At 38.5% G+C, this 23,065-nt stretch overlaps 1 protein-coding gene across 1 annotated transcript; it reads left to right on the top strand.

Annotated features, from left to right (window-relative positions):
* The first annotated feature begins 4,500 nt into the window (after positions 1-4,500).
* On the top strand, positions 4,501-9,105 carry LOC129261551 (ZP domain-containing protein-like). Its single transcript, XM_064099466.1, has 5 exons — positions 4,501-4,656; positions 6,163-6,560; positions 7,083-7,179; positions 8,198-8,408; positions 8,939-9,105. The coding sequence occupies exons 1-5, from the start codon at positions 4,501-4,503 to the stop codon at positions 9,103-9,105; spliced, it is 1,029 nt and encodes a 342-aa protein (XP_063955536.1).
* The last annotated feature ends 13,960 nt before the right edge of the window (positions 9,106-23,065 follow it).

Genomic DNA, 23,065 nt, shown 5'->3' with positions numbered 1-23,065 from the left:
ACCCGCGGTTACAAATCCCTTTTGGGCACCGGGTGAACCGAATGGAAATATTGAGCACTGTGTCGATCTCCTGTCTGACAACTTCGGATGGAATGATGACAGGTGCGGGCAAAACAACGGATACATATGCCAGTATCGTAAGTGTCTCGTGTCTCTGATCTTGTGACAGCTATTTTATGCAATATGAGCGTTTAAAACGTCAATAGGTGCAGTATTTTGATGCTTATTTCACATGAATGATGATAAAGTAAGTAGAGGTTATGGTGAACATGTCTACAGGGTACTGATTTGAATTGAATTTATTAGTTTAGTTCACTTATCAAATAAAAAATAATCAATTATAAACAAAATTCAGCGTAAAAAGTGAGAATAAAGAATTAATTTATGAAAGTATGAAAATCGAATGTGTGCTTAAAACAATAATAGAAATTGAAAAATAGACCAGTAGATAAGAAGCCATGCTTGTATAATGCTGCTCGCTCGAAAAAGTAAAAAGTACATCACTAGAATAGAACGCGAAAAATCATTGAATTAAAAAGTTATTACGAATTATACTTCAATTTTCTGCTCGTGAGGGATATTTTAACTGACAGCTAGGAAGGGGCGAATGGTTGTTAGTCTACTAGGCAACTAAGGATCCGACGATTCAGTGTCCTCTCCAGGTAGTCTATTCATTGACAAAATATTAAAATTATTTCTACTCATAAATACTTGTTCTATATATTTGTATACAGCTGGAACACGAGGACCGTTACAGTGCAATGATCCAGGTGCCCCTGCACACGGCACCTACAATACGTCTCATCCTGATTGGCTGTATGGATCTTACGTCATGTTTTCCTGTGACGTGGGATACGAACTTATTGGAGATGCTAGGATAGAATGTTGCCGAAGTGGTTTTTACAACGGTAATCGTCCCGAATGTAAACGTAAGAAATTTGCTGGGATCTGTGTGTGTTTCTATCCATATACGTAATTGAATCTACCGTCAACAACTTGCTGCAGACATTAAGAAGAGAAAATAGTAAAGTTATTTTCATAAGCAAATACGAATACCTTGACAAAAAATATGAAATCGCTTCTTTCGTCTATTTCACACACATGTACGTGTATACCTATCCAGTTTGATATCATGAAATTGTACATTTTTTTCATTTTTCCCCCTTTAAATCAGCGATATCTTGTAGTTCCCCAATTCCAACATTGCCGCATTCAAATGCATATGAACCAAATTCTACTGAATACCGCAGTGTAGTGGTTTATTTTTGCCAGGATCTGTACTATCCGGTAGGTGACGTCACTTCGGTATGTCAAGCCGATGGTAGCTGGAGCCAACCAATGGGAACATGTGAAGGTAGGTCCGGTCAAGTAACTTATCATTTTTTTTTTTTTCAGAATATATAAAGTTCATATTCCTGGCTATGCCAATAAGACATTGGTGATATGCCGAAGTGTCGAGAGTTTAAAAACTTTTTCGTGTTTAATCAGGAGCTAGATTTAGATTTATATTACGATTTGGCCTAAAGATGCCATTACTATGTCAGCTTGTTTATCACACAGTTTACGATTCAACTCCCTCCTCCGTAGAAGGCAATTAAATTCCTTCGTAAAATATGCATTTTCTTCCTCCAACCATGTGTACTGGTATGTCTAAACTCTTTCTTTATTCAAATCTTTTCAGACGTAGAATGCAAAGGAAATAGAGCCTAATTACCTTAATAGGTTTTACTGGAAGACGTTATCACTTGTCCACGATCTGACTGTAGACGCTCATCTTTCCTCAAAAATAGCTCCAAATCGCTTCTCATAGGATAGTTTGCCCAATCACTTTTTCAAGGGAAGTCATTTACTTACTAACTAAGTGGTTCAGTGGTTCTATACTACATCGGAATAGAAAATCTCTGAGAACTCATTTAATCAATACTAAATTAATACTAAATCATGTACAGTCATCTTTTTTACACCAGGAGATCCGATAACTCCTTCTACATCACCAGGAAACCAAACATCTCCTTTAGCAGGAACGGGAAACCCAACATCTCAATCTGGAGGAACAGGAAATCCAACATCTCCATCTGGAGGAACAGGAAACCCAACATCTCCATCTGGAGGAACAGGAAACCCGACACGTCCGTCTGGAGGAACGGGAAACCCAACATCTCAATCTGGAAGAACAGGAAACCCAACATCTCAATCTGGAGGAACAGGAAACCCAGCATCTCAATCTGGAGGAACGGGAAACCCAACATCTCAATCTGGAGGAACAGGAAACCCAACATCTCAATCTGGAGGAACAGGAAACCCAACATCTCCATCTGGAGGAACAGGAAACCCAACATCTCAATCTGGAGGAACAGGAAATCCAACATCTCAATCTGGAAGAACAGGAAACCCAACATCTCCATCTGTAGGAACGGGAAACCCAACATCTCAATCTGGAGGAACAGGAAATCCTATATCTCAATCTGTAGGAACAGAAAACCCAACATCTCAATCTGGAGGAACAGGAAACCCAGCATCTCAATCTGGAGGAACAGGAAACCCAACATCTCAATCTGGAGGAACAGGAAACCCAACATCTCAATCTGGAGGAACAGGAAATCCAACATCTCAATCTGTAGGAACAGCAAATCCAACATCTCCATCTGGAGGAACAGGAAACCCAACATCTCAATCTGGAGGAACAGGAAATCCAACATCTCAATCTGGAGGAACAGGAAATCCAACATCTCAATCTGGAGGAACAGCAAATCCAACATCTCCATCTGGAGGGACAGGCAACCCAACATCTCCATCTGGAGGCACAGGAAACCCCACATCTCAATCTGGAGGAACAGGAAATCCAACATCTCCATCTGGAGGAACAGGAAATCCAACATCTCCATCTGGAGGCACAGGAAACCCAACATCTCCATCTGGAGGCACAGGAAACCCCACATCTCAATCTGGAGGAACAGGAAATCCAACATCTCAATCTGGACGAACAGGAAACCCAACATCTCAATCTGGAAGAACAGGAAATCCAACATCTCAATCTGCAGGAACAGGAAACCCAACATCTCCATCTGGAGGAACAGGAAATCCAACATCTCCATCTGGAGGAACAGGAAATCCAACATCTCCATCTGGAGGAACAGGAAACCCCACATCTTCATCTCGAGGAACAGGAAACCCAACATCTCAATCTGGAGGGACAGGAAACCCAACATCTCCATCTGGAGGAACAGGAAACCCCACATCTCAGTCTGGAGGAACAGGAAACCCAACATCTCCATCCGGAGGAACAGGAAACCCAGCATCTCAATCTGGAGGAACAAGAAACCCAACATCTTCATCTCGAGGAACAGGAAACCCAACATCTCAATCTGGAGGGACAGGAAACCCAACATCTCCATCTGGAGGAACAGGAAACCCCACATCTCAGTCTGGAGGAACAGGAAACCCAGCATCTCCATCCGGAGGAACAGGAAACCCATCATCTCAATCTGGAGGAACAAGAAACCCAACATCTCAATCAGGAGGAACAGGAAACCCAACATCTCAATCTGCAGGAACAGGAAACCCAACATCTCCATCTGGAGGAACAGGAAACCCAACATCTCCATCTGGAGGAACAGGAAATCCAACATCTCCATCGGGGGGAACAGGAAACCCAACATCTCAATATGGAGGAACAGGAAACCCAGCATCTCCATCCGGAGGAACAGGAAACCCAACATCTCAATCTGGAGGAACAGGAAACCCAACATCTCCATCCAGAGGAACAGGAAACCCAGCATCTCAATCTGGAGGAACAAGAAACCCTACATCTCAATCTCAAACAACTGTGCTTCCAACAACATCCAAACCAGGTAATCATTTCAAATGTATTTAAGTATATTAAATATATTTCAACACATCAGATTATCAAAGTGTCTTTCTTTCAAAGTTTGAATTGAAAAAAAAGATAATAAGTATGCCATTGAAATATTAATTCATATCAATCATATATTGAGAAACAAAACTTACAGCATTTTAAAATTCCATTTATTTTCACAAAACAGGTGTATGCACAGCACGAATGGTATTCACATGAGCAAATTAGTGATGTCATACATTCACTATATCTTGTATCTATTGAAGTATGTGAATATCTCCCGACATGGATATAACTTGAAGCTCCATGGATATAATGTATTTTAAGTGGGAGATTTCCCTATCTTGAACGTTCAGGCATCGACATTTACTTAATATGATTCAATGAAGACAACATGCCATATTTCATATTATACCCCCCAAAAGGAGTTCATTTGAACGTTTATGCCTGTCACCATTGCGATGCATATGTATATAGGCTCAAGCTATTCGACACTTTAAAATATTATAACATTCGCATTTGGTATTTTTTTTTTTCTTTTTACAATAACCTAATTTTCTTGTCAGGGCAAACTTCCCCTTTAAACAGCACACCACTTAATCTTTTCAGAAGACCGGATCACATTGCAATGTGGTTCCTTCAGCATGGTAGTGACTATCCCCCTCTCGCTCGTGGGAGGGGTTACAAGAGGTGGGGATCTTCATCTCCTTGCAGATGCTAATTGCACAGGAGAGATCTCGGAGGACAATCGCTTCATAAGTATCTCAACTAACCTTACAGACTGCGGAACCGAAACAAAGGTATACAATATAACGCGTGAAGCAAATCCTTAAAGGACAAGTCCACCCTAACAAAAAGTCGATTTGAAAAAAAGGAGAAAAATCCAACAGGCAAAACACCGAAAATTTCATCAAAATCGGATGTAAAATAAGAAAGTTATGACATTTTAAAGTTTCGCTTAATTTCACAAAACAGTTATATGCACATCCTGGTCAGTATGCAAATTGGCAGACTGATGACGTCACCCACTCACTATTTCTTTTGTAATTTATTATATTCAAATTCAAATTCATTTATTTCACTTCCATCAAACAAAAACAAATTGTATACCATATATAAAACATAAATATTTGTATCCGTTGCAAACAAAATTAATTATACATATGTAGTGAAAAAAAAAAAAAAAACACTTAGACGATTTGGGCAACACATTGTAGGTTTTAAATATATATACTATTTTTCAATAGAAATTAAATTTAGATGGAAATGGAGGGACCCACTAAAAAGCAATGCTTGTACAATGTGGGCCCCTCAAGAAATAGATAACACAACAAATAACAAAATAACAAAGTATAAATTCAGATAATCAAATGAAAAAAGAATGAATAAATGAGAGGGAAATACTCACAAAATAAATACAAAGTAATAAAAAATATACAGTTTGGTGAAGGACAAAACAACCCGTCCTAAAAATATCTACCCTTCCCACCCCCCCTCCCCCAGAAAAACTTGAGAAGAAAAAAAAAAAAGAAAAAAAAAAAAAAAATATGAAATATAAAATATTCTAATTTTCTTCTCCTTGTCAAGTGAAACAAAGTTTTATTTCTCCTTGAACATGTGGAATTACCATTATTTTAACAGTTTATGGTTAAGTTAAGTTGGTCCTTATTGTCAAATTTGTAAATATTGATATAAATTGTATTATTCAAACAATGAAAAACAAAAGAAATAGTGAGTGATGGACATCATCGACTCTCTCATTTGCATATCGCTGAGTAGTACATTTAACTGTTTTGTGAAAAATAAGCGAAACTTAAAAATTTCATAACTTTCTTATTTTACATCCGATTTCGATGAAATTTGTAGCGTTATGTTTGTTTGATTTTTCTCTATCGATTCAAATCAACAATTTTCTGGGGTGGACTTGACATTTAATGTGAAAGTTATTGTATCACAAATAGATAACTTTTATCCGAATCGGGTCAAAATACAACAATTTAAGGTAAACTTAAAAGTTATTTTCGACAGAATCACACTTTAAAATGTGTTGGGAGTGCACAAACACGACATCTTCCAAATACTGTATACAAAGTGTAATGAATGAGGGCCAGATCTAGTATATATGCCTACATCTCGCATGCTTTCCTCATTCGGAAATACCCATAGACATCATGTTTCCATATTATACCTTTGGCTTGCCCTGTTTGTGTTTCTCAAAAGGCCTACACAATTTTAATGATTAGGCTTTTTTTTATTTAAAAAATATTAACCATTTGCGTTTATTTCATATTATTGTAACGTTACAGGAGTATGACACTCAAATCGTATACAGTAACACTGTCGTTGAGAGAACTACAGATAGCTTAATATCTCGGCTAACCGAAGTTTTCATGCCTTTTTCCTGTGGATACAATCGGTCAGAGCATCTCGGACTAGACCCTTACCAGATTACCAACTATAAGCTGAATTCGTCAAAAATTTCCACAGGGCGGTATGAATTCTCTTTAGATATCTTCAAAGATGGCAATTTCAGGGACAAGTATGCTGATTCTGAGTATCCTGTGGATGTGGACCTGAACGAAGAACTGTATCTAGGAGCATCGGTTCTTTCGCAAGAAAGGTCTCTCGATGTCTCTATCAAGAGCTGTGTAGCCACACCATCTGCTTCCTTTAACGATGAGCAATGGACTATCATAAGAGATGGGTACGTATGAAGAATGTATAATGCAGAGAGCAGGGGTCATAATACCAGTCATGGTGGGGGCGTCCGTAGACTAATGTGACAATTTTCGAGGGACGCAAGAAACGATTGGTCCGTTTTCCCTTGTTCAAATAAAAATCACACCTACGAAGACGAAAATATTTACCATTTTTTATTCGTTTTCTTTTTTAATTCAGTCTGTCATTATTATCCGAGTTGATTTATAGGATTTAGTTAGGGTTTCAATTAATTATGTTTTTCTTCTTATAAGAATTCTTTATTTTATATCATGATATATGATTAAAGTACGTTAGCGATAGTGCTTATATCTATCTCGCAATAATAACATAATCATTAGAGAGTGCGATTTATCACGTACCTCCAATAAAAAGCTTATCAAATGCATCCTTCCTAATTGGGAGAATTAATGATTTAAAAATGTTATTCAATATTTAAATCATAAATTTTTCCATTTCGTTAATTTATTTTTGACAAACCTTATGAAACGCGATTTTCTGAAAACAGGTGTGCAGTTGACACGTCAACCCGTATTGATGATGATGCTATTGGTTTTGTGGGCGTGACCATTGATGCGTTCCGATTCGTCGATCTTGGTAATAGAGTAAGTAGCTTGGTTTTCCTGGATCCTTCATCGGCGTTCATTATCTTTTCCACTTGTAAAAAGAATGAATATCGTCACCACCTTGCTCATATATTTACAGGCCTTCAGGGGGGGGGGGGCTCTATGGTGGGTTGAACCCTCGTTTTTCGCATTTCCAGAACCCATAATCAGACCACGAGACTACAGCTGCTCAATCTTAAAATGATTAGGCAAATAATACTCGTAGTAGTTTTTAACATAACATAGAATACGGATACCGCACAAGATACATTCCAAATTGATTAAATTACAGTCATACTCCAAATTGTTATATATAAATAAGTCAGAGTAACATAGAGCTATAAAAACGCTGTAGATTTCATCAAAATATGATAAGAAGAATTAACGAAGTTATTGAATTTTTTAATTTAGTGATCTTTGGTGAAGAGTCGTATGCATGCCAGCATACGTTCAACAAGTGGGCTGATGATATCATGCCGCCATTTTCCTTTATCTTAGTCATGTTAGTAGTCGTAATTGCTTGAAGGCATGCATCATTTCATATTTTCGTAGTGTATATGTGTATGGGTGTCTCCCTGAAAACAAAATATGTTGGATCAATAATAACCTTACATATCAAATCGGTAGTCAATCCATTTTCTTTTTCATTCTTGGATGACAGTTTTTGAAATGATATAATTTCATCAAATCAGATATAATTTAATGAAATTAGGCAATATATTATATTCAACCATCAATCATGTCAAATGTATTTTAGTATACATTTCAATACACATTACCTTTGAAACTAAAAAAAAATGCCAATATAGCAAATAGTGTTTCCTCCCTCCTGGCTGCTATTGTTTCAAGCAGTTTCCTGCTTCTTACATTACATGCTTTATTCATAATACAAAACAAAATCATAATACAAAAAAATTAAAAAATAAAACGAACAAATTGTATTTATTCGAATTCTTGAATCACTTAAAGTGATTAACCACGAACTCACTGCATTTCACTGTCCCTTTACACTTACCAGGTTTACATCCATTGTGATTTGCTGGTATGTCAGGCAATCGGTGAAATTGGATACTCGGAATGTAATCCCGCTTGCGTAGGAACTTCGAGCAACCGCCATGTCCGTGATGTTGGAGAACCCAGTCTTCACCAGAGGAGAATAATGAGAGGACCATTGAGATTAAAACGAAGTGCTCATATTCTCTCATCTCATGACATGGAAGATTATAATAGTACGTATATTCGTGTGCGAGGGTATTTAATATTTTTTAATTCATTTATTTGTTTTGTCCGTTCTCATAACAACCAGCTCGGTCCATGAACATCACGGTTATCATTCTATTATAGGGTGTTCAATTATCATTATTAAAAAATCATGTTTATTTCTAACAATATCAAAATTAATGTAATATATGTTAGTAAACTCTGATTATTGAAACCTTTTCTGTTTTATCATGACTATAATGAGGCTCCTTAACTCATAATATCCTTAACATTTAACTATTGGCCGAAATTTGATAGCTAATGTAAATAAGAATACGTGATCCGTGAATAAGAAAGAAAAATATGAATAATATAAGTTCTGCTTATCAGAAACATCCTGCAAATAATGCAAATTAACTTTCATCTCCATTCAACATTGATTGAAAGTCTTTTATTTTCATGCAGAAATTCAGTTTCCACCAATGTGAGTAAAGACTTTCTGAAAAAGAAAAGAGAGTTGATTTTTGTTATATTTTATTATATTTTTCTTTCAAAATAGAAATACCAGTTCTCCATCAAACGTTCAATGCCTGGATTGTGATGATTGTTACCATGGCAATTCTGTGCATCATTCTTCTTGGTATGATCGCTGGACTCATATTGATGCAAAGGATAACTACGTATCAACAAAGTCAAAACATGTGTCCAGAAGAACCACATGCATAATTTACTGACTATTTCATGTCTTTTCGAAATGGCACATTCGTCATCCAATATAACTTTCCAGCATAGGCTTAAAGATTGTAAGCTAGATATTAGTTGGGTTAAGAAAAATTGCAAAACACATTTAACACTACACTAACACTACACTATTAAAAAACAAAATCTTTATGAACCATCCATACCATGCCTACAGTATACACTCTCTAACTAAGGTTTTGTTGAGAGTCAATCCAACTGTCAGATAAAATATTTGACCATAGTTGGGTAAAATAGTTGTTTCTCTTTTTTACTCCGCATCGACCAAGGATCACTTAAACGCAATAGACTTTGTACTCATACCTCTTAACATTCGTTTGAAAGGTTTGCACAGCGACTAGCTTTAGGTCACCGTACACATGGTACACCTTACGATTGGTCTGCGACCCGAATTTGGAAAAAAACGTAGTGAAATTTGATGATAATATTGAGACATGGAATATCTTACTGTGTAATGTTCTAAATCATCGAATTTCTATGTTCAAATATGTGTCTATGATATCATCCTTATTAGAATAAAAGCTAATTTAATATCTAGTTATAATCATACGGTTGGCTATGATTTAAAACTAATTTGGCCTTTACGCCAAAATAAAGGCTTTTAATCATCCAACATTGTTATATTTGTATTCTTACAATAGATTTGAACCTGAGCTAAAATTTAACTTTTCATTCACATTTTCAGCAAATTGTGATTTGTTCCAAAATCGGATAGTGGACCAGTCGAAATATGCGCGATGGTCTTTAGAAACGCCATTGATAATTAAATTGGTTGTGAGAAATGTTACAAAACGTCAAATCTTCGAAATTTTTGATGAAGTAAAATTTATTTGTGTTTAGTATGTTTAGACAAGTATATTTGTCAGTAAAAAAAAAACATTTTTCTCGTCCGGTCTTTCACTAAATATCAAGTTGTTATTGCCGCAATAAAATACAAAAAAATTGTCAAATATCGTTTATCCAACGTGTATTTCACTTCTACACAACAACTAAATGCATTTTATGGTTAATATGTGGGCAATTCTATGATTTTCATGGGTAATTTGCATATTTTGGCGGCCATATTGGATTTTGCCGATTTGCGGAAAATGCTCAAGGTTACAAGGCTGAATCGTCCAGTCCATCTAGGTTTCTTTTGATGACCTGGCCCTATCAAGGATAAGAACGCATTTCTAAAGTGGTAATCATTCATTTCTGCGTCTTTAAATATTTTCATTATCCGTTGAACTATTTATAAGAGCGCTTATGTAGATCATTGCCAAAAATACAAATGTGATGATGATCAGAATCTGTTTATAACATGCATGATGATCAGAGCGATGATGGTTAGCCGTATAGAAATGATTAAAATACATTTATGAAATACAAACGGGTTTCAGGATTGACAGGGTGATGATTGTCCCCGCTCATTACCTGTTTCATATGCGTGGGATTCAGAACCTTGAATATCATGTAAGCACAGCACTGGGCTTAACACCATTACAGGCACGACAGACATGAATCTTAAGTTCTCGTATTTCAGATGATATCACAGGTTTATTCTTGATCCCGGGGGGGGGGTGGCACTTCCATTGACGAGTGGATACCATGCGCGACCATGGGGTCTCGAAAAGCATCCTAAACACGTATTTTCCATATTCTGAAAATGCACCCCTAAACAAGTATTTGCGTATGAAACCCTACCCTTAACAAGTATTGGAAACAAAACGATACTCTTGGCAATAAGTATTCCCTGAAATGAACCCCTGAACAAGTACAGCGGTACTTTATTTTTATGTCACGGGCCCGTCGGTCGTCGGTTTTACCTTTACTCATTATTAATTTTGGTTTAGCATACGGCCCCACCTTCCACACCTCGCGAAAATCGGACTCTAAACACGTATAGTGTTGGGGCAAAAAGGACATCCTTTATAAAAACATTTGAGAAAACATTTTAACTTTGTTTTATCATCCCCGAAAATTTGACCCTAAGCACGTAGCTTTCCTAGCGAAATAGATACCCTTTTTACATTATTTTTGTGTTTTTGACACCCTTATCACGTTACGTACGTAACGTGCCCTATCTTGAAAAGACATATTTTTTACGTGTTTTTTTGGTCACGCATGGTACCCACTCGTCAATGTAAGTGCCCCCCCCCCCCGGGTTCTTGCTACTTGTATTGATATCAGACGTCTGAAATGAAAGTGGAGACAGAATCTAGGATGTTTACGTTGACAATGGCATGTAAAGACCATCAAGTCCTGAGAATTCGCCTTTTCATGAAACCTTATTCAGCAAATCTTTATTGGCTCATAATGGCAAGTTAATTGTACCGAGTCTCAATGCTCCAGTTGTTCCTTTTCTGCCAATGTGCAGTATCATCATAATATGGTTATTCGGTGGAAGGAGGTGTCTGCTTTTGACACACAGGGGATGTGGTAATAATGTAACATAAACCGTTAATTGTGATTAATTCAATATTATCTATCACGGGTGATACTACAATAAAATTACAGAGAACCATTGCCGAAGATGAGATTTTTTGACGCAACGTTGTGCATAAATAAAATGAAACACTTTAGTACCAGTAATCCGGGGATCGTTTTATGAAATGACTTGTCGGACGTTTTATCCGACAAGTCCTATTTTATCCGACAGTTACCATGGTAATAGTGCCTCACAGCCAATCACAATCAGGGAAAGTTGTCAGATCTGACAATTGTCTGACAAAATTGTTGATGAAACGCTCCCCACATTGAATGCGTATCCTAAAACCATGGCTGTGATCTCGTTCCTTGACACACATAATTATATGAAAGATGTATTTTATTCACAACCTAAAATTCTGTTTAAGAAAATGGACAGAGAATCCATATTACACTCAGAGCAATTTGTATTGGCTTCCTCGTTATAGTCATCAAGTACACTGCAGCAAGTACACTTGCTCTACCCAGGATCCTGTAGCGGTCAATGCATCAAGGATGTTCAACCACACTGATTTGCCTCCGGGATCAGGTATGTCATGCATAGAGGTATCCATACAACAATAAAAGAAGTCGAATGAAGTAAGACGGTCAAGACTATTTTAAATCTCCTTGACAATCTCCTATTTCTACCACGGAGAGCGAACTCTTCTGCAAAATGCCTTGGATGATAACGCATATCTATCTCGTCAACTTTTCGCTGTTGCTGTCTAATGATCCGCAGTAGTTTGACATAGATAACTGCCAACAAGATGATGGTGAAGAAAATGGGCAGAAGAAGGGACACAGCGTGCCACACCTCTGCCATGCTTGTATCGGGCATACCTGTGGACCTTTTGAGGATACATTGGTCGATCCTGTATCGGAGAAAAGGTGTACCTTTCACAGGGAAGGAATATCCGCTGGCCAGTAGAACGAGAAATGTGATGAGACATAATAGAGACCTTTCGTTTTCTGTGACGAGCCATGTGGACGTACGAGATTAAGGAATTTTGGGAGCGTTGTGCATGCGCGAAGTAATCTGTGACGAGCCTTCTCGTTCACTGCCCAAATCTGTGACTCGTATTTGAGGGTTTTGACGTTCGGTGTCATAGCGCTCGAACGAGCGCTAGTTCGTACATTGTGACGTCATCCAAGCTTAGCAAAAACGAATCATGAAGCCGCATCAACATTCGAGTTTCGTTGATTCAGCAGGGCTGGTAAACTGCAAATTACTGCTTGTTACCAGCTTTTCCATTACATTTAGTGTGTCCAATTTTCAGACACTACATATCCGATAGGTAATTGATGTTCTATTTTCAAACAACTGTGTGTTTTTCGGCTTTTTGCGCAAGAGTGCAAATGTTGCACCCACAGTCGCCCCACTGGTTCGTAGCGTGATGCTACGCATGATTCTCCGGCCGAGCATCGGCCCACGGCCAGCTCGCTATCACGCTGGTATATGCTGTGGCCTGGTACGGGTACGTCGACTTAAATCGAAACTGTTTTCATCAGTGTACGAACGTGATACTGAACGAGCGGTGTCACCACTTCCGGTGAACTAGGACTACGTTACAGTCGCAGACAATCGAAAGCTCCTTAATGATAATCGTACACGCCTTGTGGTTACCATCATGTGGTAATGCATCGGACGACTGACTAGGAGGTCAAGATTGAGACCGATGCTACAATGGCACGCCACGATCATCACAACAGCAAACTGGAAAGGAAGCATGAAGATAAGAGACATCAAATAACACGCATGCTCATCGTGAAAATCGAACCAAAGGATAGACCAGACGTTCCAGATTACACAATTAGCGAGAGTGGCTATGGCGAGGATCCGGTGCAGCAGTCGCATGACGTCCTGAATTTCCCTCTGGCGATGCAGCACGATGAGGACTGTAATATTGGAGAGAAAAAAATACCAAAGACCAACTTGACAAAGAATGGTAAGGTATTTTATGTGGCGATATTGACAAGAAAGGAGCCAGCGTTATTTCTATGCCCCTTCATATTCGTTCAATCTTTCAGTTCTGTGATTTAACCGTATGCCGCTGCTAAACAGCGCTTCCATCAGATAGCATGCATGGGGTAACACATCTGACGACTGATCATGCTGATTAGGAGGTAAAGATTGAGACCGATGCTATCTCAAATGAAATTCCACAAGAGTAAACGCGAATCGATGATGTCTATATATCTCAAAGGTATAGCTCAGGGTGACACTGACTGAGATTTCATTTACTCTTAAATGTACGTCGTAAAATTTTGACAAATAACACGAAGAATATTCTGAAGGGAACGCCTGCGTAAATATATTCTAGTGGATATGGTGGTATTAATTACTCTCATTTCAATGGACGATCTGCCAAGGAACTGTCAAATTTGTCAGTTTATTGAAGAGTTTCAGCTCTCAATGTTTAATGCATTTGATTAAAAAGCTTAATTAGAGCACGGGCTACGGGAAAGGTACATGTCGATTCCGGTGAGGAAGATCACTACTGATGAAGTGAAAAACAGAACACAGAAGTTCGGTTACGATATCAACGCCGTTTCACCATTTCTAATAGTCATATATAAGGACAAGGAAATATCATGCGGAGGTGACTCTTTTGGGTTCAAATTATTCTTTAAAATGTCTCCCGCACTTGGGGATATATATTTAAGTTACGATAATTTAAAGAGGTAAAACTTATTAGTTGAATCGACATCGCGCCATTATGTCAAACGGAAACGTTATTAAAGTGGCTGCTGAAATTCTCCGGTATATAAACTGAAATGTCCTTACATCGTTTAACACAACAAATCTAGAAGAAGATGAAAGCTAACTGGATATTAGTGAAAATGAAAAATTCACGAAAAATGTACCTTAATTGTAGCCATAGCCAACCATTTAACCCTCTGTAATGCTGCTTCTTCACCATTTACATCACCAGTAAGCTTTGTCATAGATTTAAGTTACAGAGTATACAAATGTCTGACTCTGCATCCTTCTGGTGTAATAGTGACGATTCATGCAATAGTGAGATAATGGAGTGAAAGAAAACAAATTTATCATGCAATTTTCTCCATCTCTTGCGATGTCATGATTCCGGAGGTTACTATAAAATTCTGTACTAATGATAAGCGAAGACACCCAATTTGTTGCATTCATAATGATTGATTACAATGCCGGCTTAGATTTTTAAATTTGCAGTATCCCCCTCAGAGCGCCTTTAATTGTTTTATGTTTTCTTTACCTCACACAGTTGAATGCTACCTATGATACCAGGGGAATCGAAGAAGTTTCGCGATTCAACAACACACGATCGATGTAAGCGTGAAATAGTTGTGTATGGTCATCTTGCAGATCTTGTCTGTAGTCGAGGCCGCTTTTACAAAGAAAGTAAAATTATTTCCCGTTACTACAGCTATCTTCCTGAAATATTGCAAGTGGCTACTTTTGTGGTATTATTTGCCAAAGAATCAGTTCCTTTTGTCGATCGTTGAATTACATTAACCAGAACAACGGTAATCTTTGTCTCTGTGGGAACTTAACTTTAAAGAAAAAGTAATGGATGAACTGAATAATGATACTATTGAGGCTACCTGGAGCTTCACGCATGGAGCCAGTGTGCATGTAGTCAACTTAGTCCTTGGAATTACCTTCAACATAGTATTTCTGATCGTCATCCACAGACAGAGAAACATTGAGGACGTTATGAAGCTGTTACATGTATATCGGATGCTTGCAATCTCGTGTCTCACCAATGGAATCTCATGGAATTGCTGGTCTTTGCTTTGGTTTGCAGTGAAAGTTCGGCATCTATCCTCTCTTATTACACTTATATTTGTGTTCCCATTTCGTCTGACATTAGTTTTTACATTGGCGTGTCTTTGCGGCATCAACGTCAACAAGTACCTTCTGATCACCCGACCATTGCGTTATCACACCATTGTTACCCCCAGACGAGTCAAAGTTACTTTCGTTGCTTCTCTTATTGCTGTGTTGATTTTCAGTTGGTGCAACTTTCCAGTTCCGACTTCCCCTGATACTCAACAGGATATTGAGGAATGTGTGATGAAAAGGGTCGTACTGAAACAAAGATTGGGCGAACTTCTTAGCGCCATCAGTTACTTCGTACCTATCAACTTTACATTTTTACTATTGTTAGGCATCTACATCAATCTTCTGAAAGTTCTGCGAAGACAAAGAAAGGCTGTTGAAAACTTTGAAATGCATGTTGCTGCCGGGGATCCATCCGATGGCTCGGATCCGCAAGGCCTGGGGAAACAGCAGGGACCACGGGGTCGATTCAAAGGCATCTTCACCGTAGCTCTTTTGTCCGGTTCTTTCCTCGCTGTATGGACACCAATAAGTCTGTTACATTTGATTCCAGGAGGTTCGTCGGGTAACTGGCTAAACGTCTTGGATAAATTGGCTTCTACAGTTTGCTGGGTCCAACCCCTCGTATACCTAACGACTACCAAGGAGGCCAAGATGACTTTTATTAACTTCATACGACGGTGTGTTCATTTTGACTTGGCTTGACATTTATTTGTTTGATATAGCGGACATGAATAGAAGGAAATGCAATATACAGACTAATAACTTAATTAGCTAGAAGGTAAAATTAACATTGACCATGGGGGGAATTCATTTAATTATCAACGCAAATGTCTAGGTAATATATGCGTTCAATTGCAACTCAACTTCCGTGTTCGTGCAACGCCCTCTACCAGTACAAGCCTGGATCGATCAATCGAGTTACAAGTGACTTTTATTGAAAAATAAGTTGTACCCAGTACAAGTACACTTGTAATGAGATATGCTCCAAGAACAAAAAAGTAAAAAAAGTTATAGGTGTTTGATGAGTAATAATATTACTAAATTTTCTTGTGATGTCTTTCATGTAGTATGTCCCGCACTCGTGAATAACTTACAATTAACAAACATCGTGTAACCTACATTATCTTATTTTTGGAGATAAAATAAAAACTCCACTTTAACAGTACATCTGATCGATATATTACAAAAATATTTTAGTCTAAAGTGCTGTTAAATTTTTCCTTATTCTTAAGTAAACGTGCTCCATATTCCTACACTCTTAAAATATTTGGGCGAAAAATGCCCAACTTTTAACCAACCCTGGGCAACATAGTTTATCCACACAACTATTGGTTAAAATCTGCCCGAATTGGGTAATAAAAGAGGATATTATTTAACAGAATATAGTGTATCATGTGTTTGGAAGTCTCTAGCACTTGAGGAGACTTAACATTCAGTTGTTCTTTTGGATTTTATTTATAAACGCTAAAGCGGATCAAGATATTAAATCTCCAACTATATCGAACTCATTTTGATAGAATAAGATTAATCGATCTTTGACGAAGCAGTACAACCATTTCCTATGTCATACTAGTACCTATTTATTCTAATCATTTGGCGACCAACAGGGAGACAAGGCGACTTGCTATCGATTTCTACTTCATTGAGCGATCGCCTTTCCGCAACACGTATCGAGACGGAGTAGAGGCATCCTTAATACGATATTTTAAGTTATTTTCATGAGATATAAATATATTAAGGAAAGAACTTGTTCTTATTGCATCAGCGTCTCAGTTTATTAGCAAAGTCATCATTGATTCCAATGAACCCTTATGGTAATCACAGTGACGGACCATGCAGGGGAAAATTTCAATAAATGATTCATCCGAAATTTATCATATCATCAATTAGACAGCCACTTAGCCAATGAAAATCAAGGAAAGTTATCAGATCTGACAACTTTCTAAACGATAAATTTTCATTAAATGCTCTCCAAAAAAATCAAACACATCACATGCAAATATTTTTTCTACGTCATGCTATTGTTTGATTTTCCTTTTTATTGTAATCAAATTTTCATTGAGGATCGATGGATTTGGCCTTTAATACTCTGTGTTCTGGGAGCAATTTTAAATGTTAAGATCCATCGAAAAGATCAACACTCATGCATGCTTCGCTCATGCTCAAAATCTTACACAGGAAATTATTCTTAGGACAGGCTTCTAAAGTGTTAGATCGGTAGGTTCCTAGAAATCGTTTGGTTATCATTAAATGTATCCATACATATTTAAATTTCTTTCTTTATGTCTTTTAAGATTATTAAGTTCTGGATGATTCCAACTGTTTCCTGGACTCAACAGGGTTTTACACCCCAATTCCGCCTGTAGTCGTTTGCAGGGCACTGGGAACGATTTTTGTGAGTGGGAATGCTGATGTAAATTTGCCAAGCAAAAAAAAAAATTTTACTTCATTTTCGTCCCGAAAAAGTTGACAAGCAAAAATAAAGTTTCCATACAAACTGAGGGTCATTTTCGTCCCGAGCAATTAGACAAGCAAAAAAAAAGGCTTTTTGTAAAATATGTTGGTCTATTTGGTTACTTTTGTCCATTTAGTCGCACCTTCCAGAATTCCTGGGGGTGCTGCCTATGGAAAATAATACGCGTAGCACCCCAGGAAAAATCCAGCACCCCCGCTTCCCAGAGCCATGGTCGTTTGCTTGTATAATTTGTCTTATCAAATATCAAACAAGAATACATGTATAACCAGTAAAGATGCTAAAGCATTATATCAACACTTCCATCACATACCTTCTGATAATAACAGAATTTGCTAGATAACGAAATTGCTTTGGATTTGTACATGAAATCACACTGGTGAGCAAGTTTGATTCTGACATGCACTTAAAAATGTTGCGTAACTTGGGAAGCGTTTACCAGAGCGTCCCAAATATATTTTGTGTCTTCAACTTCAAAGGAGGGGGCCACAGGTGGCTCGTCAGGAATAAGTTGTGACCCGTCAGGGGGCAGGGATACGTCCCTTGCATGGGTTGTGACTCGACATGCTGAAAAGATCAGTATGTCATTAAATATTTGATTTTAATACTGTCAATCTAAAAAAATCAGTGATTGCTTACATATCTAAACGGATCCATTAACGTGTTAAAAATTAAGTGGAACTCGGGATTTATCTGCTCAGATGTTAGGCAGACAATTATGAACATGTCACATGATTAGGAAACCATTGTTGTCTCATCTTTTACATGATTTCGAAAATAGCTTCGAAAGATACAAAGATAACTCTTTCATTTTCGCCTGCTCTATCAACATAATCGAGCTTTTTTTTTAATAAAGAGTAACGATGCAACCAAGTAGAACACATCAGGAACTTATTCGTTTGGTTTGCACCGGCTTAGAAATAAACTCCTTTTCGTTCGAAGTCCATAGAATTTTTGTGACAAGTATCATCATTTGAAAATAGCAAACTATAGGCCTATTTGTTAAAAACACGCTGCTTAAGTGGATACTGAAATGAATATTACTACCAATCACAGCTTTACTTTTGCCTCTGGCATCGATCCCGAGTCTAGCATATATTTCATCAATCTAGTCCTCTGCATTCTTTTGAACGTTTTAGTTCTGATCGTCATCAATCGACAAAAAGAACTTCAGGATATGATGCGATTGTTGCAGCGAGTATTCGCGGCCGCCACTCTTGTAAATGGCTTCGTTTGGAATCTTTGGTCTCTTCTATGGTTCCAATTTAAGGACGCATATTCATGTTCAATCCTTACTCTCATTTTTGTGTTCCCTACTCGTTTTACTACACTTCTGATGATGGCCTGTCTCTTCACCATGAACTTAAACCTCAACCTTTTGATCTCTCGACCGATGCGCTACAACATCATTGTTACCACTAAACGGATACGAGTCATACTTGCTATGATTATTTTGATAGTTCTGCTTGCAAGTGGAAATAACTTTCCCGTACCTAAGTCGCCTTTTATTCAGAATAGACTAGACCAGTGTATCATGAAGGAAATCGTTCTCAAACAGAAGCCGCTATTATCCGTTATTGACTCTGTAATTATAATTCTCTCGATCTCTATTACATTCGCAATTTATAAATAGAAATAAATAAGAAATAGCGCGATAATTAGAAAACTCGGGCTGGTGCAGACGGCCCTCATGTAACTGAGAAACGCCGCAACACTGAACTAGCACCCCTAAGGTTGCGAGAGGGATTGTTAGGAGTAATCAAGGAAGAGTTATATTATTGTGGTGCAGTTCCGTGTAATGAATGGAAAACAAGTAGGAGCAATTAAAAAGTTATGCGCTGTACAACAGGTAACCAGTGGAGAGATATGAGTATAGGGGTTATGTGATTCCTCTTGGGTGACGTGGTGACTATACGGGCAGCATTATGTTGAAGTTTCCTAAGTCGATCTAACAGAGATTGTGAAACGTAGTGCATTGCAGAAATCAAGACGGGATGTAATAAGTGCGTGTATAATCTTCACTAAAGTACATGATTAGTATTTGGTTCATCAAAATGTTCTCGTTGTTGACGAGATCCCATAACAAGGAGTTCCGTCTTGTCCTCATTCATCTTAAGATAGTTATTAGACAGCCATTCCTGGAGGTCAGCTACACAGGATTCAATGCGCTTAAGTCCTAAATTGACCTCAGTTTGAGATGAGTTGACGGTACAGTAAATATGTGTATCATTTGCATATCGGTGGTACTGGAGTCCGTGCCTCTTGATGATGTGTGATATGGGCGAAGTGTACATGCTGAACAACTGCGGGCCGAGGGCAGAGCCTTGAGGAACGCCATACTTCAGCGTTGATGAGTCGGAACTGGCACCGTCGACGGAAACATAGCTCGATCTTCCTGTCAGGTACGATCGAAACCACTGTAGTGCAACTCCGCTGATTCCATATAGGTCACTAAGTCGATGGAGAAGAATATCATGGTTGACAGTGTCGAATGCTGCTAAAAGGTCCAGTAGGACTAGAAGCGATATCTTCTTTTGATCCATGCCGGAAAGTAGATCATTCTGGACTCTGAGGATTGCTGTCTCAACACTATGATTGGCACGATAGGCAGACTGGAATGTATCTTGGAGAGAATTATCTGTGATGTAGGAACTCAACTGGTTCATCACGACGCGCTCCAGTGTCTTGCTCAAGAAGCTGAGGTTGGAGATCGGGCGATAGTTGCTCATGTTCTCTGGATCTCTGGATCCAGTTTTGACTTCTTCAGCACTGGATTAACTTGTGCAACTTTCAAAACTTCTGGGACTTCTCCAGATTGTAAAGAGGTATGAATGATTGATGTCACAATAGGGATCACAGAAGAAGAACAGAGTTTGAGCAACAGAGTTGGGATAGGATCAAGATCACATGATTTTGGTGGTGAAGATAATACAATGCGTCGTACCTCATCCTCTGTTACCTCTTCGAAAACCGACAAGTTACTAGGTGATGACAGTATTCCAGCAGAAGGCTTAGGTCATCAGCAATCTGGAATCCTTGGCGGATGTTTGAGATCTTTTCATCAAATAACTTACAAAATTCTTTGGATAGCTGTTCCTTTGACTGGTGCTGTGGGAGAGGAGACTTGCTCTTGCGATAAAGGACTTTATCAGCAATACTGAAGAGTCGTCTCTGGTCTTTTGCATTCTCTGTGAACAGGTCATTGTAGTATGTTGACTTTGATTGACGAATGAGTCAATTGACCTTCTGCTTCTGCGATGTATACATCTGCCGATGAATCTCAAGTACAGAGTTTCTCCACAAGGTCTCTAGGCGACGTCTTTCCCGCTTTTCAGTATGAAAGCTGCTCTTGAACCATAAAGAATGGGGTCTCAGAACCACTGTACGCGTCTTCATTGGAGCATGACTATCAAAAATATTTCCAAGGATGGTGCTATACTGCTCAGCTTGTGATGACAATGAGTTAAGTTTCAACTCTGTACTGGAAAGCTTGGAAGACTTTATGTCATCACAGAGAGCCTCCTTACTGATGGCTGATACATTCCTTGTTTTTACTTCAACCTTCTGGTTCTGAGGGCGCTCAAAATACAGCTTGATGGTTATTGCTGAATGATCAGCTATCCCGTCGATGACATGCAGATCATCAAAAAAGGTTGGGTCTGATTCCCTGGTAATCAGTAAGTCCAGAGAGTGGCCTTTTCTATGCGTAGGACAGGTAGCACTTTGTCTAAGGTTGTGGCTAGAGAGGAGATTCTTGAAGGCACAAGCATAAATTCAGGAAAACGCACATTCAGAGTAGATTTGTATAAGAGAGCAAGGCCTCCACCTCGTTTGTTGTTTGTGCGTGGAAAATGCTTGAACGTATAACCTGTTGGCGTGGTGTCTCCGATGACAATATCATCTCCAGTCTTGAGCCAGGTTTCACAAATGGCCACGATATCAAGTTTATTGTCTAACACAAATTCAATAAATTATGTTGTTTTATTTCGCAGTGACTGAGAATTGATAGAGCAGAACTTTGCTTGAGTTTTAAAAGGATACACTGTTGGGCAAATATTCCTTTGGTTCACAGGTCGAGATGTAGACCTATGTGTTCTTGCTGATACGTGGGGCCTCTCCCGATGATGTTTATGTAAGTGAGATCCAGCCCGTCGACTACGAAGATGAAGCAAGTTAAGTTCTTTTAAAGTCTGAAACACATGTGCATCAACATGTTTGGTACCACATGCATGTCTCAGTGAATGAAGCTCAGCACTGCTATATTGAAAGGCTGACCTGGGCATCAATAACACTGTGAAAGTCAATGATAATCTCTTCTACCAAATGCACCCTCCATTCGAGTTGGTTACTAAGGTGTGGCTGCCACACGTAACAGTTGAGTGACGGAGAATACCGAGTTGAAGCTGTTTCCTTCCAGACCGAGGAGCCCCTGATACCCCTAAACCGCATACATTCGTAATTCCGAAGCTTCGTTATTCCGAAGGTTCGGTTATTCCGAAGGTTCGTATTTCCGAAGGTTCGTTTATTCCGAAGGTTCGTATTTCCGAAGGTTCGTAACTCCGAAGGTTCGTTAATCCGAAAACGAAATGAGGTTCGTAATTCCGAAGGATCGTTAGTCCGAAACCGAAATGATTAACGAACCTTATTTCGTTTTCGGATTAACGAACCTTCGGAACAACGAACCTTGTTTCGTTTTCGGATAAACGAACCTTCGGAACATCGAACCTTATTTCGTTTTCGGATTATCGAACCTTCGGAATAACGCCACAAATGTTCGGATTAACGAACCCGTTTACGTTTTCGGATTAACGAACATCGAGGTATAGGCAATTTACGTGTTTCGGAATTACGAACCTTCGGAATTACGAAGTGTAACCCCCCTAAACAACTCTCTGTACCAAGTAAGTAAAAAACAGTCAACTCAAAATTAAAATTTTAAACTTCATGGTTCCATTATATATGTTTTGTAGTCTTGTTTGTTCTCATGACATTAGATTTTTATTAAGTGGTTTTTAGACGGATGAGTCCTTCTGTCAGTATCAGTGATGAACAATTCACATGCACCACGATGGATTCATTAAATTGTCAGGACTATGAATCGATGATGTATATTGCTATTGACTCTGGATAGTTGTGACCGAGCAACCTGTAATTTCATTTAAAGGATTCCTTTGTTCCGT

This window comes from Lytechinus pictus, chromosome 5 (assembly GCF_037042905.1).
Source record: "Lytechinus pictus isolate F3 Inbred chromosome 5, Lp3.0, whole genome shotgun sequence".
In the NCBI taxonomy this organism is placed as follows: Eukaryota; Metazoa; Echinodermata; class Echinoidea; order Temnopleuroida; family Toxopneustidae; genus Lytechinus; species Lytechinus pictus.
The sequence above is the reverse complement of the archived record's forward strand: the minus strand, read 5'-3'. Positions and strand labels throughout refer to the sequence as shown.

Excerpts from the sequence above, each read along its gene's own strand:
- LOC129261551 (XM_064099466.1), top strand. The coding sequence starts at position 4,501 with ATGGTAGTGACTATCCCCCTCTCGCTCGTGGGAGGGGTTACAAGAGGT. Across the intron at positions 6,561-7,082 it reads TGGACTATCATAAGAGATGG|GTGTGCAGTTGACACGTCAA; the intron begins GTACGTATGAAG and ends TTCTGAAAACAG. Across the intron at positions 7,180-8,197 it reads TCGTCGATCTTGGTAATAGA|GTTTACATCCATTGTGATTT; the intron begins GTAAGTAGCTTG and ends TACACTTACCAG.